This window comes from Dermacentor variabilis, chromosome 7 (assembly GCF_050947875.1).
Source record: "Dermacentor variabilis isolate Ectoservices chromosome 7, ASM5094787v1, whole genome shotgun sequence".
Lineage (NCBI taxonomy): Eukaryota > Metazoa > Arthropoda > Arachnida > Ixodida > Ixodidae > Dermacentor > Dermacentor variabilis.
Genome location: NC_134574.1, coordinates 143,576,985 through 143,594,022, shown reverse-complemented (window position 1 = coordinate 143,594,022; position 17,038 = coordinate 143,576,985). Strand labels below are relative to the sequence as shown.

At 51.5% G+C, this 17,038-nt stretch overlaps 1 protein-coding gene across 4 annotated transcripts in view; it reads right to left on the bottom strand.

Moving 5' to 3' along the window:
- The window catches only part of hth (Meis homeobox homothorax), a 404,490-nt gene that overhangs the window by 144,795 nt on the left and 242,657 nt on the right, over positions 1-17,038 (bottom strand). For all 4 annotated transcript variants that reach the window (XM_075699492.1, XM_075699491.1, XM_075699494.1 and 1 more), the window contains one exon: positions 1,771-1,812. In XM_075699492.1, coding sequence (XP_075555607.1) covers positions 1,771-1,812 — 42 coding nt within the window. The remainder of the gene's footprint in view (positions 1-1,770; positions 1,813-17,038) is intronic.

Below are 17,038 nucleotides of genomic sequence, written 5' to 3'. Positions count from 1 at the left end.
ACTCTCCGGACGTGCTCGAAGGGAAACTGCCGTAGCCGCCGTCGCTTGCGAAAAAAACCGGAGCTCGATCCTCGAACGCGAACCGAACGCAGCAACCGGGCGAGCTCGACCAGGCTCGACCAGCAACGCGCCTCGCGTCGGGGAAGGAGGACGCGTCGTAAGAGAGGAGGAACCAGACGAGGGGAAGGAGGAAAGAAACGAAAAGAAGGAAAGGGGGAGCAGCGGAGGCGGGGCTTGATGCGCGCGCGCATGAGGAGTAGGCGTGGCCACAGAGACTGCGAGCGCGGCGACGCCTGGCGGGACGCGGGCAAAGCAGACGTCGCGTTCCCGACGGTGGTGTTGAAGAGGCTCGGTGAAACAAAAAAAAAGTTTTAAAAAATGTGGCGACCGAATAGAACGGTAACAAATATAAAAGAGAAACCATCCCTGGGGCCAATATGTATGCCGCAGCACCTTTTCCTGCTTCGGCACTTGCACTGCTTGCTGTATTCTTTTATTATTCCTTTTTTTTTTTAACTGTCTGTTTCACCTTCGCTGGCGTGGAACAAAGATTGTGAGCAAGGACAAAATGGATGTATGCTACGAGTTTTTCAATTTGCAGATGCCATTGCGCGCTGTTTTTCTTCTTTCAGTTTTCAGATAGGGTGTTGCGCCGATTTCAGAAGCGTGCGAAATTCCACCGGCAGAGCAACCCACCGCATTGCGTATCACAGGATGCCGCGCACATGTGGACACCCGCCAGAAGAAGAACCGAATAAATGAAACGTGATACATAGCTTTAAAAACTAAGCACGGAACCAGAGGCCTGGATTCGGCTTGAATTTTTTTTTTTTTTTGTTCCCCAAAGCAGGGTCACTTCGGATCCCTGTAGATCTGCTTGATGTTGCCTTGAAACGTGACCAGTATTTCACAACCGCCACGGGTGTTGCCATAAATGAGTTTGCATGACCTCTGAAAGGGGGAAAGAAAATTGTGCCTCCGCAAAGATTGCTCATGGTACGAACGTATCATACACAAAACGTCTGGGGTCGAATTCACTAATGTTTCCGTACGTTAGTGTTCTTCGCCATTTCGCATGCCGAACCTTCGTTAATATTATATGTCCACCATCAGGACTGACTGGGATTCTTCTCTTACGAACAATTACATCGTAATTGCCTTTTGTGAGGCCCAAATGTTTCGGGAAGGACTTACGCAGTGTGCGCAGCCTAAGCGAAACACGAGGCGAGCCTAGTTTGCTGCAAGGTATGCGTGTATAAACCATCAACCGTTGTATAGTTTGGCGTTAATTGTAATATTGCGTATGACGCAGTAATAACGCGCTGCAGTACGGAATACGCTAACAGTTTCATTCGCAGGGCTATATCGCGGAATATGCACGTCACTGTATACGTAAATACGACTAGAAAGGTCTCCGATGTATATACTCTGTAAAATAATTTACACCCTAAAAAGTGAAAAAGGGTGTAAATGTGTCTATAACTCACACCCCTTAAGGTGTTATCTATGTAACGGACACCCTAAGGGTGTGAGTTATACACATTTACACCCTTTCTCACTTTTAGGGTGTACATTATCGTACAGTGTACTACACATAAATATTTTCTACTTTTCATTTCGTTGGTATATGCCGTTCAACTTTGGATAATGAGATCATTATAAAGATTTGTTTCTCTTTTTTTTTTTTTGTACCCGCTTTGAACGTGAGTCACGAATTGGTTCGCGAACTTAGCTGTACAGAATCCAGACAAACAAAGCACGTGTGCTTACCGTGCGGAGAAAGTCCCAGGCTGAAGGAGTCCACCGATTTACCTGCAGATAGAAAAGGGAGAAATGGTCAGGTTTGGTCACGTGTCGTCACAGCAAGCGAAGAAAGAAACAAACAAAAACAGTGATACTAAAGGTACAGAAAACAACACAACGACTAGGATTAATTCGTCGAACAAGAAAATCTAACGGTCAGCGAATCGTACGATCAGTTGCTACACAGCATGGGACTGAAGATATATAACAATTACCAGTTTTACAAACATCACATAGCTTCCTAAGAGAAAGTTCTGAATGCGATGGCCTTCACGGTATCATCTCTCTTTTATTGTTGTTCTTTTACCTTTTATGATTACGTACTTCAGACATTTCAGCATTGTTATTGATATTATTTGCCACATCCACGCCCTACTCTACGAGAGGTGGTTTGCAAAATCAACTGCAACTCTTGAGAACTTGTCCCTCAAAGTTTGGCAACAAACCGTTCCCTCATCTCATTCCTGTCAATCTTTAAACGTGTGTCACGCAAGACTAAGCTGCTACGTGCAACGATAAAACATGAGACAGCATTTACGGTTTCTTAACCTCTTTTTTTTTTTACTCAGCATTTCCACGTTTACACTATCGCGACAGTCAAGTTGAGGCTGCTGAGCACGAGGTCGCGGGATCGAATCCCGGCCACGGCGGCCTCATTTCGATGGGGGCGAAATGTGAAAACACCCGTGTACTTAGATTTAGGTGCACGTTAAAGAATCCCAGGTGGTCGAAATTTCCGGAGTCCTCCACTACGGCGTGCCTCATAATCAGAAAGTGGTTTTGGCACGTAAAACCCCACAATTTAATTTTTTAACAGTCACGTTAAGCACGAAGAACTATACTACAAGCTATATGGCACATCGGGCAAACGCAAGTACTACGCACTAGCACGATTATCAAAAGCAAAAAGACGACAACAACAACAACAATAAAAAGAAAGGAAGAAGAATCAATGAAAGTACGGAGCGCAGCGGAGGACGAAAAGAAAAAAAAAAAAAAGAACGAACGTTATATACGGGCCACGCTAGCACAGTATACGCTCGCGCCGATAGTAGGCCTACAGGAGTCACGCAGCTCACAGCGGCGGGAAGAAACAATCGTTCCCAAATCTGCATGTAAGAGAACGAGGAGATTGTATTTTATGTCTATGCGCAGGCGCACGCACGTACTACGTCCTGCGAAACGGCCAGCCGCCCGGCCGGTCGGCGCCGTCGTTCTGAATATCATTACATTTTCTCACGCGCCCGCGCTTCCTCCTGAACCGCAGCGAGACGCAGCAGTTTTATGCGGTCTATGGTATATATATATATATGTATATATATAGTCGCTATGACAACTAGTGCCGACCCCTGTTGGGGGTGTCTAGACTCTCCATGAATACGAGATGAGTCGAGAAAGTCGTTCTCGCGCAGAGACAACAAACGAACGTTGTCGAGCGCGGCTGTATGTCAGGCGCCTGCTCCAAGACCCCCCCCCCTCCTGCTATAGCGTTGAGGACACACACACACACACACAAACACACACACACACACACACACACACACACACACACACACACACACACACACACACACACACACACACACACACACACACGCACGCACGCACACACACACACACACACACACACACACACACACAGACACACACACACAGACAGACTCTCTCTCTCTCTCTCTCTCTCTCTCTCTCTCTCTCTCTCTCTCTCTCTCTCTCTCTCTCTCTCTCTCTCTCTCTCTCTATCAGGGATGCTTAAAGCGTTTCCGGTTCTATAAAAACACTTCGTGAACCCAACAGACCCGAGTATACTTGTACCATCTACCAGAACTTAGAATAACATAACAGAACAGGCTTAGTTGTACATTTCTCTACAGCGTCTTATTTCAAGGCAGTATAATGATGTGATCGTTAGCGTCCACCCACTTAACCAATAAGGTGACATCCACTCATCCGTCATCATTATCAAAATCGGTTTCTTGTTTTAATTGAATAGTAGCGAGCAGTACTGGACGTATGCACACAGTACCACTGGTTGTTCAAGTGAGCCGAGGTAGTGGGACGTGAGACGGGCGAGGTCAGGATGGCGAAGCATGACAACGCACACATCTCAATTTTCCTAATCACACTACATTCCCGTCCTTAAATATAATTGAAGTGTCTTGCGCCCCTCGAAAAAGAAAAAAGAAAGAAAGAAAGAGTAGTTCGCAAGAGTCTACAATCAACGAAAGACATCAGGTAAGAACTTGACGACAAGCCAGTCTGGTCGTGCAATACAGAACCACACTAGATTAGAGCGATCTTCTTCGCATGACGCCTTATCTTCTTCTTGCTCATTTTTATTTCGTTTGGTTCTCTCTTCTATTGACGCAGATTTTGTCGGCAACGTATGGGACGAATTAGCATGAGCGAAAAAAAAAAAAGAACCGACGCTAACCCCCAGCATGCAGAAGAGTCCCTATGCGGCACTTCCGTAATTAAAGCGCACAACTCGCATCCATTATCGCCGTGCGATAAAACCAGGCGCTGCAGATCTCCGGCTGCAGACGCGGACAGATAAAGCGAGGAAAGAACGAAGCGCGAACAAACTACGGCTTCGACAAGATGAGTGCGTGTGCCTACAATAAGACAAGAAAAACCAGGCGCTGCGAGTGGCCGCGAGCATAAAGATATACGAAGCCGAATGCGCGAGCCAAAAAGAGGAAGCAGCCATCGCGAAAGATAGCCGGCGAAGCTCGGGCAACGGGCTGGCAAGCAAAAGGGATCTATGGAGTTGGGTGGAGATGGTGGAGGGGGGGGAAGGTTAGGTATGTGAGCAGCGCGCGCCATCTCATCCATCTTGCTCGGGTTGCTAGACGCCCCAGGCTAGGTCGCCATGGCAACCGCAGGCGACCGGGTCGTCTTGCACCGACGCGCTTCGAGAAGAAACACCAACCCGGCTCGAGGCCCCTGAATACCATACAGCACACGCGCCTTGCGAAGTATGTATACCACCGAAGCCTCGCTGTGAGCTGGCCAAATGGTATACACGCCGAAACAGTAACCGATGTATAAGGCCAATGTACACGACCAACATTGGGCTCCCATTGGCTACATGTTTCTCGTGTTGCTCCAGGCGCTCGATGCTGATCTGCGAAATTAATGCGCGTCAAATCCTTCGTCTTCCGCTGCCTCGTTTGGTCGTTTTGACCGTAACGAGAGACTGCGCGGGAATTTATCGACTGCGTCCACTTGAAAGTCCACACAGGAAGTGAACGCACGAACACGTCCGAGAAGCCCCCGTATTCAATATTTGGGAGCCTTTTGAAAGGGCAAACACTATGGATTTTTTTTTTCTTTCAGATTTCTGCCGCGTTCGTTCAGCGCTGACAGTCTATCAAGCTTCGGTTATTCAAATTAACGCCACAGCAGCGGCACCAGTGACGTCAGCAAGACGACACAGATAACGTCGTTATATGGATTCTTCCTCTGCAAAACGAGCCTACGGAGTAAGTTGCGAAGTGGCAGTTTTCGCTTATTTACGAGTGCAATAGGAACCAATCTACTCTGGAACAATAAACAATTAATTAGCATCTTTCGAACACTCGTAACCACATATGACGTCATGACGGGTTGGTGGGGGGCATAGGCGGCGGCGGCGCCACCCACCTCGCTTGTAGTCACATCATCGTTTGAAAGAAGCATACGTCGCTTGCATACGTACGCTGCTCAAGAACAGCAAGCTATATGGTGTTTGGCTTAACTGATAAGCACGGTTCGCGGGATCGAATCCCGCTCACAGGGGCCGCATTTCGATGGGGGCGAAATGCTAAAACACTCGTGTGCTTAGATTTACTTTCACGTCAAAGAACGCCAGGCGGTCCACATTTCCCGATTCCCCCACTACGGCGTGCCTCATAATCAGATCATGGTTTTGGCCCCTAAAACCCCGTAATTTTCTAACGCTACTCAAAAACTAAAGAAAGAACGAATTATAAACCTGGTCTGACCTGTTATAAACCTGTTAATTATTGTCCTCCAAACCAGCCCATGGAAAAGCAGCTATATTAGGTAATGTTACTGCAAGCCTCCGCCTCTTGTTATATCACACGACGACACGCATGCATGCGCCAGGCTAAAGATACGCATCTTATACGCGCGCTTCAGCCACCGCGCACTCGATCACCTAACGCGCACGAAGGAAAACGCCGGCACTCAACACCGAAACTCTGTGGTGCTTAATGTGCGCAGACGCCCCACTCTCTCGAGCCGAACATCACGCATCGCTCCGCGAAGGAACAACGCGGCATCTCGCGAGACGCCGCGTGATGACGCGCTGTCCAATAAAAACTTTCTCTCTCCCTCTCTCTCTGAGGGACCTCGGGAGCAGAGCGAGGTCGTGCTTTCGCTCCAGAAACCTCGGACGTGTCGTGAGCGTTTCCTATACGTCTCGCGTCAGCATTTCCGTGCACGGAGACGTTAAGGCTGCAGCACACTTCGTCTCGAGCATGCATTAACCGCGGCAGGATGAAGCAGAGCCGAGGCGTCCACTGCAGAGTGGAGGGACTTCTTTTACAAGTACTTTACTAACACAGCTCAACCAACCTCTCTCTCTTTCTTGAGTGTCCCACCTTTGAGGTGAGCTGTATTAGTCAACCGCGCGTGCCTGCCACACAGGAAAAACGGCTATTCTAACCGTCACCGGAAGCTTGAACGCCAGACGAGACCGAAAGCCAGGTGGCGACGCCACCGTCAAAGTCCCGCACCAGCCCGCGGTGACGTCACGGATTTTGATCAGAGCGTGCTCAGGATTGCTGTTGAAGAAAAAAGTATACGCTGCATTCTGAAGAACCTAAAAGAAACCCCAAGCTAGCGAATTTCCAGAACTTTTCGATCTGGTGGAAATGTGCCCAAGTAAGAGATAATCCCTTCGAGTCAGTGACGCCACTCCCACGTACCCGGTGAGATATTCAAGAACACGATACCGTGCCTGATATTATGCATAATTAGTCTTTTCCCACTAAGTTAATGACGAGTTTCAGGCCATATTTTGCCAGTCTAAAGTGACGTATAGTGCGACTCTTTGTAGCCCCATTATGAGTGGCATAGAGGGACGCGTGATCAGGACGAGATTATGCGAATCTTCATATACACAAGCGCAGTATATACAAGGTGTCCCAGCTAACTTTAGCCAAGCTGCTTAACAAAAGAAAGAAAAGAAAGGAAGATTTAAAAAAAACACGATGCAAGATACAATTATAAGACCAATGGTGTTCAGTCTTATACGGTCTTAAACGCATACGACGGTCGCATAGGATAGTTACTTGGCGAATATTAATGCTCAAACTCCGCAAATAGCGAAGGAAGAAAGGAGGCTGAGCACTGCTAGCTGCATGTGGACCAATAGCCTTGCAAAATAAGAAGCAGGGTTATATCGCAATTCCGCAAATTAAGGGCCGCGCAAGACGTACAGGTTATACCGGTGTCAAGGTTTCATTGTCTACGCCTGCCGCACAGATATCATCAAGCCTACAACTGCTATCCGTCAACGTTATACTCGGGCTACTTTTAACAGCGCTGCATGTATCTAGAGCCGGGACGGTGCGGGCGGCATGCGGTAATCGGTCATCGGCGCGGCGGCCACAGCACGCGGTGCCGAGACGATAGCAAAGATTCCTTCCCCCCGCCGCCGCCACATAAGCGGCGGTCCGCGGCGGGAGAGATGGGTCACGACAAGGCGTGATCTCGAGCACTGCTAATGGGTCGTATAGCGGGCAAAACTACACACGCGACGCGCCGACGACGCCATCAGCATCGCTCGCCGACGCTACCACCACGAACCAGCAAACGCCGAGATCGGGAGTGGAGGAGGCGCCAATGATCGAGACCGAGTATGTTGTACAGCGCGCGCCAAACACAAACGCGCGCAGTAGCCTAGTCCTAGAGCAAGACTTGAGCGGCCGCCGGAAGGACGACGACGACCACGACGCCACGGCAGCACTCACGTCACAGTCACGACGTGGCTGCGCCCTATCAACGCGCCGATCTGCCGAAGCACGTGACCCGGCGGTCACCGCTTTTTCCGACGACCGTTGCGCCGCCAGCGGCAGCGGCGCTTTTCTTTTTTTTATTTTTCGTTTCTTCCGCGCCGCGAATTTTCTTTGTTCCTCATTTCCGTTTGTTTGTTACTGCCGTGCACGCAGTGTCGATATATAGGTGGATAGGTGAGCAGCCCAACAACAACCGTGCGGCTTCTTTTTCTTGACTTCCTTAGGCGATGGATGAAAGCAAGAGATCGGGCGGATAATGAGAAACTGGGGCACTTTGGTTAGACGGAACTCCTGGGGAGGATGGCGAGCCAAGAGAGGTGGAGAGAGAGAGAGGGAGAGAGAGATTTCCGTCGCGTCATTTGTTTCATGGGGCATTTTCAAGCGTTTAGAAGACCTTGGCAGGAAACGTTCTTGTAGCAGGCGGTGAAGCGAGAATTTTTTTTTTTTTCAGGAGAAGGGGGAGGGGGGGGGGCGAGCGGGCACTGGGCAGGCCGCATAGAACAGAAATGAATTTCGGGAGTTCACGAACGTGGTGTACTGTCCCCCCCCCCCTCCCCGGGGAGGTACCGAATTGGTTGGTAGCTAGAAGCATCATGTGTACGGACGTGGCACGTACGCAGACGGAAAGTTTCGGTTTTCCGGAGCGAACGAAGAGCTTCTCGATGCTTGTCTCGTGACACTCCTCTGTGGATAATTTTCGCAGAACTGTGCCCTTCGTGAAAGTACAAGTATGGTTACACTCCCACAGGGTGCGCATCTAACATGGCGTACCAACCAAGAGAGAAAAAAGACTGGTGCAGCGCCACCCTCGTGCACTAAAATCACTTGTGCAACGCTTTCAGTTCTTCTACACCCCGCTGTGGGCACGGAACGTGCAACACAGAGACCGCCAAGCCGCGCCTCGGCACACCGCTTAAAACCAACACAAAGTAGCTGTACACTGAAATCGAATGCAGATCTTCTTACAGCAACAGGTAACTCGTGATCTGCTTATGTTGCAACCGTATCTCGAATCGTTGACGAGGCCATCGCCGAAGCTTATTCGCCAGACAGGGCAGTGCTTCGTTCCGAGCCTTCGACGAGCGAAACGGGCGTCTGCGACTGACGTCGTTCGCTCGCAACAATGCCGCGACGCTGCCGCACCATACACACCTTCCCTTCGATAGTATCGATCCACCGACACCACCTGCCGACGCCCGAATTCGCAATCGCAACACGCGCGCGCCCTCGTACGACCAATTTCGCCTCGCGCGCGCGCGCTCAATTACAAATCCTCCGAGCGAGGCCCCGCATGTCAATTGCGCGTGCACCGCAGAAGCACGCACGCACGCACTCACAAAGACGGGGACATAACCGCGGTGCCGTCGACCGACACTGCATGTCGCATCGTGCAGGCGCGACGCCCCACCTGGCTGCAAGCCGGCAACGTCGGCAAGAAAGGGGCGAGGGGGGGGAAGGACGCCGTGGTCACCGCGCGAACACCAACAAACCAGCGCAGAATGCTATACAGCGCGCGCGGCGGCGGCGGCATGCCGTGCGTTGTGCGTATGTGACCGGCGTGCGCGCCGAGGAGTTGCGGTGAGGAGGCCTCGTCCAGGCGCGACCCGGTCGGTCTCGCCGTGGGGCAAGTCGGACCCTCCTCCGAGGGCGCGACGCCGTTGCACGTTTGGTCGGGAGCCGATAAGGAAGGGAGGAGGGGGGCTTCGTATAAGCCGAGGCAACGCGCGCGCGCGCCCAGCAGGTCGACGCTCTTATCAGTCTGAACACGGCTCGCTCTTGTTGCTCGGCGCTGCCGACACACCGGAGTGGCTTCTTCGCTCTTTCTCTGCGCGACTCGCCAAGCGAGCGAGCGAGCGAGAACGAGAAACAACGCAACCGAGCTAGCTTGCTCGTTGCAGCGGTTCTCTCCTTGCTCGACGCGCAGGCACCTGGCGCGCGCGTGTTTGCGCGCGCACGTGTGTAACGACGTCCGCTCCTGCAAAAGAACTTAGCTCTGTCCGCAGCAACCGATTGCAGTGACGATCCAAAATCGAAGCGCAAATGTATTTTTTTGGTCACTTTACAATTCGATTTGCTTGAACGCGCACTTTTCTCGGACGATAAACTTCGACAACGGTGTAGGCGACGCACTTTCACGGCAGGACTGTGCTCCTTTCATGTACCTTACACCCACCCCCTGTTTCCCAAAACGAACACACACATACACACAGAGGAGAGAGAGAGGCAGAGGTGTGTGTGCTTCGAGTTGTCATTAGTTAGCCCTCACTCTGCGATCTTCTAGGCTCCTGGGCAGAGCTCAGTTGGTACAGAGCGACCGCCTCGGTAAAGACGTTGGTTGGCCTCGTGTTCGAATCCCTGACTAGGACGAATGATTCTTCAACTGCGAAGTTTTCTATTTGAGAAACCCGTAAGGGTTTCCTTCCTAGCTTCTTGCTATTGGTCAGGTGGATGGCAACTTTCTCTTTCACAACACAAGGAGAACATGAACCGGCACGAAACCCCACGGCCTGAGGCGCATGTAAACAGCTACTTCAAGCTCGCTTCATGTCACTCGTCCACTTAGGATTCTCGTCGAGAGCAGCCACTCAGAATTCTCTCAGCTCAACAGTTAGAAGCGCTGGCTGTTCCACATGCTACCACAAATCAATCGCTGCGAACAAGAACAATAACAGCAACAACAAAAAAAAAAGTGCGCAGCAAGTTGCCTTCGCATATCTCCCTTCGCCAACTCTTCCTTCGCAAAAGCGAAGAAGTCTCATCGCGAAACCGTAAAATTAACAAAAGGGGAAAAAAAATAGAACAACGCAAACAAGGAAAACTAAAGGCGGCCTTAGCGCCTACTCTCGTCCCTGAGCGCCGAAACATCAAAGGAAGCAGTGCGAGTCTCAGGAGACAGAGGGAGGGAAATAAAAGAGGGCAAGGATGAGTGACAGCCGGTCGGCCGGGGGAGGAGGAGAGAAGCGGAGCTGCGTCAGGACCGCGAAATTACGCGGAGGCCCAGCGAGTCCGGCGCATGTAAATGACGCGCGGGGCCGGCTCTACCTGCTGCCGCAGTGGTTTTTTTTTTTTTTTTATCTCTCTGCGCGGACTGAATGCGTGCAAGCCACAGCAGCCTGTACGATGCTCGTCGAGTCCCAGCCGCCACCACCGACAACGCCGCCGTGGGCAGGGCTCGACGCGGCATTAGTATTCGGAGCGGCGCGGTGGGGCGGTGCTTTTCAAGACCAGTTGTCGTCCTTTGGCGCCGACGACGACTGCGATGACACAAGAGGGTGAAAAAGAGAAGATGGCGTCCGGGAGTGGCGGTATAGATGAACGAGAAAGACGGGATGGAATAGGCGCGCAAGAGTCAATAACAGAAAGTTTTAAGATTAGGGGACGCCAGCGGCTGGCGTGCGCAAGATCTAGGGGGGCGACGGTACTGCGCATGCGCGGAGCCCTACGTCTGGGTCTGCGCGTGCGCAGTAGCGCGGCGCCTAGTTCTTGCGCACGCAAGCCGCTTGCTTTCCCCAATCTAGAGCTCTCCATTACGGTGTAGTAGTAGACGATGTCGAAGATGAAGAATCAGTAGTAGCAGTAGTAGTAGTACTAGTAAATAATACGAAGCACTAGTAAAACGCAGTAGCAAGGAAGACAGAGGAGGATGAAGAACGAGCAGTAGTATAGTAGTTTAGTAACAGAAGTGCAAGTAGTAAAGAAGTTTAATTAGTATAAATAATAATAAAGAATAAGGACATGGAAGATAAACTATAGTAGGAGTAGTAAAGAAAACGCAGAAGATGGACGCGTTGGTGCTAGTCAGGAAGACAACGGAGATGAGTTGATGGTATAAGTGCATGATTTTACTGGAAGAGGCATCAACAACGGTAGTAGTAGTTATAGTAGTAGTTTAGTAGTAGTAGCAGCCCAGACATGTAACCCCGGCAAATCTCTTTTGTGCTGCCCTCTGCTGTGCACGTTCCTCTCTCTCTCTCTCTCTCTCTCTCTGTATGTCTGCGTTTCGAGCGCTGCTGGTTAATTTCACCCTTTAACGTGCCTTACGGGGGCACGTCTAATCATCTGTTCGGAAGGCACACGTGACAGCTTCGCGCGGGCCTTGACGCACGTCGACCGTTGTGACGCGGGGCCTACGAACGTCACGCGCTGCTGTCGCTTGCACACGACGCGGGCACGTCAATGCGTCGTATGCAGTGAATGCCGCGAGCAACAATGGAGCCAAGCGTGCGTGTTCTCTCTGCATATAACACGCGTGTAACCACGGCAACCCCTGGCTCGACCAGAACGAGTCGAGTCGCGACACATTTCATCGAGGGCTGTTTTTGGGTCGCGGTCAATATACAGGAGCGCGCGAGGGTGTCAAGGAAGGCACATGCAATACATGGTCCCGGTCGCGAATGTGGTCAAAAAGAATTGGCGCATTCTGGAAAGTATACGAGAACATTCTATAGAAGGCAAGTGGGAACTCCACCATGTTGCCTATTTCAGCCACGTCTTTTTTTTTTTTTTTTTTTTTTTTGCCCACGCTCTGATTGGCTGAGAGAAAGGTGTTGCGTCCTCTCGGAATGGTAAAGGGGGAAAAAAACGTGCGCGGGAGAGTGAGACCATTGCCGATTGTCAGCACCGGTTCGCACGTATCACCATGCAGGCGATCGTATGCGGCAGCCGACTGATAACCTATACGTCAGAACGCGCAATTCGGTCACGTCAGATTACTTGAAGGCGCGCACCTGCGCGGCAAAATCTCAGCGTGATGTTGCTAATTAATAGAGTGTGTAACCGATCAACGCCTAATCATTCACTTTGAAGCCTACGTCCAATACTGCGCAATTGAAGCCATGTAATGATGAAGGCGTATGCCAGAAATGCTGCGTTCGCCACCAGTTCCGAGAAGTACGTCCTCAACATCTTCGGCGAGATGTTTTGGTGTTGCATTTAACATTTATCGGCGCTGTGGAAAAAATAAAAAAAATTCTTGCTGAACGCTGCTGCGGCGCTGCCGTTCACACGCGAAATTCGAAGAGACGAGCTTTGAGGCATTGAAAAGTCGTTGAAAACGCGTTAGAAGACGTTGAAAAGACGTTGAGTACCAGCGGTCTAGCTTGTAGTCAACGCTTTTCCCGCCAAATAAACGAAAAACGTGTAGTCTTTAATAAATACTGCCGGATTATAAACTGCTTCAGTGTAACTCGTTAGTGTCCTCTCAACTGAGATAGCATCGCGACAAGCCCATTGCTCTCCCGCGTGCTCCAGTACGTGCACGTTTATACAATGTATCGCTGTCCATGACAGTCGACGACGTTAAGCATGTTCGCCTGGCACTAAGCCACGAAACAATGCTCCCTGTCGCAGAAACGAAAATAAAAAAAAGCCATCGCCCTTATAACGTGCCAAGCACGCGCAGCGAAGGGCATACTGCATACCGCCTCAGCAAAAGGGACTAACAACCAAGCCGTAATGTATATATTGTATAAATGAAATCCAGAGCATCTGATCCGCTCGTGAAAATCGCGACGATTAACAACCCCATTCTATTCACGGGCACCAGTTACGCGTGTCTCTCTCATTACCAGCTTTCTCGGCGGCAAAAGGAAGAAAAAAATAGAAAAGAGAAGAAAAAGAACAAGGCCGGGCAAGACCAGAGGCTCTCGAATATGTAGTAATGACGTCATCCCCTTTGACTTTAGAGAGAACCCTCCCTCTCTCTCCCTCTGCCCTCTCTCTCTCCCATGCACTCTCTATCTTAATGCATCTCTATCTCACACAGTACTCGTCGAAGAGATGCGTGTCTGCCACTGACTCTGCTCTCATGCCATGCTCCTTCCCGCCGACTGCTCTGGGCTATGCTCTAGAGAAGAACCGTCCACCACAACAGCCACCACAGCGAGACGAGCTCACGTAATTGACTGTGATGCCGGGAAGTGGCCCGCCCGGCGTCGGCGCTGCGCACGTCTCGCAAGCTCGCAACCGCGCGTCTTTGCAAAACCCGTCTCCTCGCCGCTTCCAAGCCTTCCTTGATGTCAAAAGCACGGTAAAAGTAAGCACACAAGCAAGTAAACTTCCCAGTCAGCGAACGATAAAGAAAGAGAAAACACATTTTGACCTCTTCGCGCGCCACCTTAATACGAATACTCCACGACGCTTGCCCTCTTCGCCCATTTTGTTTCCTCCAGCCACTGCTCAGAGAAGGACGGGCTGCAGCGAGGTGAAGGAAGGGAGAGAGCTCATCACCGCCGCCGCCGCCGCTTTCTCAAAACAATCTTCAACGTGCCCTGCCCCTTCCCGCGAGTACGGTCGCCCGTCTTTCTCATTTCGCTCTGCCACCGCCAAGGATGCGGACGCTCTGCTGCGACTCGGTTGTTCGAAGAGCGTTTAACCCCCTCTTCCTCGATCCTTATATACCCGGCTCTCAACGTCGACAAGGAAAAAATAAAATAAAAACACCAGCACAAGAAAGGGCGACCGCCGTACCACTCACTACTCCGGCAGCCACCGACGAAAGAGGCAGAATTAGCGCAACGAGAGTCAAAACGCTTTGGCCGAGAAGAAAGAGGCGCAGCTCTTCAACAGCGCGCCCCACCCAGCTCTCTTCGTTTCCAGGGGGGGGGGGGGGGGGGGGGGAGGCGTCGATCTCAACAGGCAAGTGAGAGAAAGCGAAGCGAGCATCGCGGAGGAGAGGGGGAAAGTAATTCCCGGGGGAGATCAGGCGCTTGTCCGTCCGTCCATCCATCGGAACCGAGGGAGGGTAGAGAAGATGCACTCCCCCCCCCCCCCCCCACCCCGCGAGACAAACCAGTCACGTCAGCAGTGTTGGTGTTCTCTTCTTCAACGCTTGCGTTTCTTTGTGTCTGCTCAATTTTGTCGTTTCGCTTTCTTTTTGCAACGGCGCATGCGCCTTCGACTCGAAGAAGCGGCAGGAGTCAGCGCGCGCTTTTTTTTTTAAGAGGACTTAATGACCGGCCCATTACTGGCCAGCGAAGGGAAACCCTGGCGGCGAAGCTCCTCAGCGCGCAACTAGGCGAAGGGCAGAGAAGGGACCGCGCCGGCAATCATAACACCCCGCTTCGTCGGGGCGGACGACGCGGCCGCGAGGCGAGCTCAATTGCAAGCGCGCTTGCGCAAAGCCGAAATTCCTATCTGCGAGCGCTCCGAGCGATGCAGCCTTCTTCCGCCCGTGGCCGCGGCTACAGAGAGTCAACGGACGTCACCTCGCCCATCCATGCCGCCGCATACAATATAAGGCGGTTCGGGCAAGCAAGCCGACTCGAAGAAGACTAGCTCGGCGCTCGGACACATGGACGGCGCTTGCGTATGCGTACCGAGTAGGCAAATTCGAAAGGGAGCGATAGAACTGTCTGTCGAAAACAGGCTGGTCGTTCTTGAATCTCTAGAGAGGTGTCAGCAGGTGTAGCTAAACAGTGACAGTGCGGCCAGCACTAATTTTCCTACCTTTCTTTCAAGATGAAGTAAACGACCAGCTACTACTGCTACTGCTATTACTACTGCTACCTACTACTATCATGCCGCGCTGGCCTCTGATGAAAGCTGGAACAGGGCTGTTCTGTTCCCCCACTGTTTCGGTGGTGTTCCCTGCAGCTGTTTTCCTGTATAGTCACGTCGGAGGCTGTCGAACTCCCGACGTTCGCCTGTGCACGCCGCATGAAAACAAAAGGATAGCAGAAGAAAAACAAAACAGAGACGTCGAGAAAGGAGGCTGACGAAGAAGGAGGAGAAGGAAGTTGCGCTGATCAAGAAAAGATAGAAATGACGATACCACTCGAGGGGACCCGCGAAACACAAACCAGACGCCGCGCTCCAGGCAACCAGCACCTCCCGCCGCCCTCACGAGACGACGTAAAAGAAAGAAGAAATGAAAGAAATAAAGAAAATAACGCGGCTTTCGGCGAGACTCGAGACGGGACGCAAACACGAACGGCGCGCAGAAGGGCAAGCAAGGCAGCTGCACACTCATCCCGACCGTGCTACGCATTGTGAGGTCGTGCGCCTGGCCAAAGAAAGGTGAAAACAAAACACGTACGCATAAAACGTTGGTACAGTAAAATGGCCAACCAAAACAGAAACAACAAAAGACAATCCAAACAGCAATGAAAGCTATAAAAAAGAAAATATTAATGCCCCCCGGCAGAAGCCTCCGTGATCGTCTGCTAACGTTATGCCAGAAGTGTAGCAGACGGCCCCCGCACTTCTGGCAGGGCCATAGTCGTCTGCTCATCGCGTCCTTCATACCAGAAGCCGAGAAAAGCGTCTTAAGTAAACAAAAACTGTAAGGAAAGCAAAAATACATAATGCAAAGGCCCAGCACTCCACCACCACTTCTCCAGGCACACACACGCACACACCAGAAGACTCAGCATGATCGTCTGCTAGTGTTCTGGCAGACGCTTCTGGCACTTTTGTCATGGCTCTAGCCGTCTGCTAGTGACGAGATTCGTTGTTTTTCAATAGGTTCCTCTTCACCTAACTTCATACGCTCCCCTTCGCCTCAACGGTATAGTGGTGGCGGCGGCGGCGGCGGCGGCGGCGTTGTTGTTGCCGCTGCTGCTGATGCAAGTGCCGCTTTTGTTTTTCAATGGACCAGCAGGCCAGCGCCCTCCTCGAAAGCCTCTTTCCTCCCTCCTTGAGGTTTCTGTTCTGGACAGCGTCGCGGCTTCCATATCGTCTGCCAGAATGGTTCCCAACTCTCACCCCTGCCGCCTGTGCCACCCGAACGTCTGTAGCTGTTTGTTCGTCATCGCTTCTATATATTTCTTCTTTGGCGATGTGTGCCATTTATCACCGAACAAGGTTTTGTTCGGCAGACGAAGGCGTCTGCGTTCAATGCATTCACCGTTAGCTTCTATGTCCCTGTTTCGTGGTGAGCGTACTTCTGCGGCTCGAGGTGGCGTTTGGGCCAAGAATGCACCACGCCCATTGACGAGTACGTCCGGTAGTCTAAGGAATGATCATCGCCGTATTGAGACGTAACAGACTCAATATCCCCGCCGGGAGATTCAATCCCCGCCGGGAGATCCGACCTGAGGGTGACCAGCTGTCAGGTTGCCCAAAGCTTCGAGGTTCCCTTCCGAAATGGCTGAGGACCCACTGCAGCTGGGGGTCCCAGCACTCGCGTTATTGCGGCGTTCTTCACAGGAAAACACAAGCACACACACACTCTGCTCGGCGTGCCCGAGCGATACGCCTACCGGACGCTG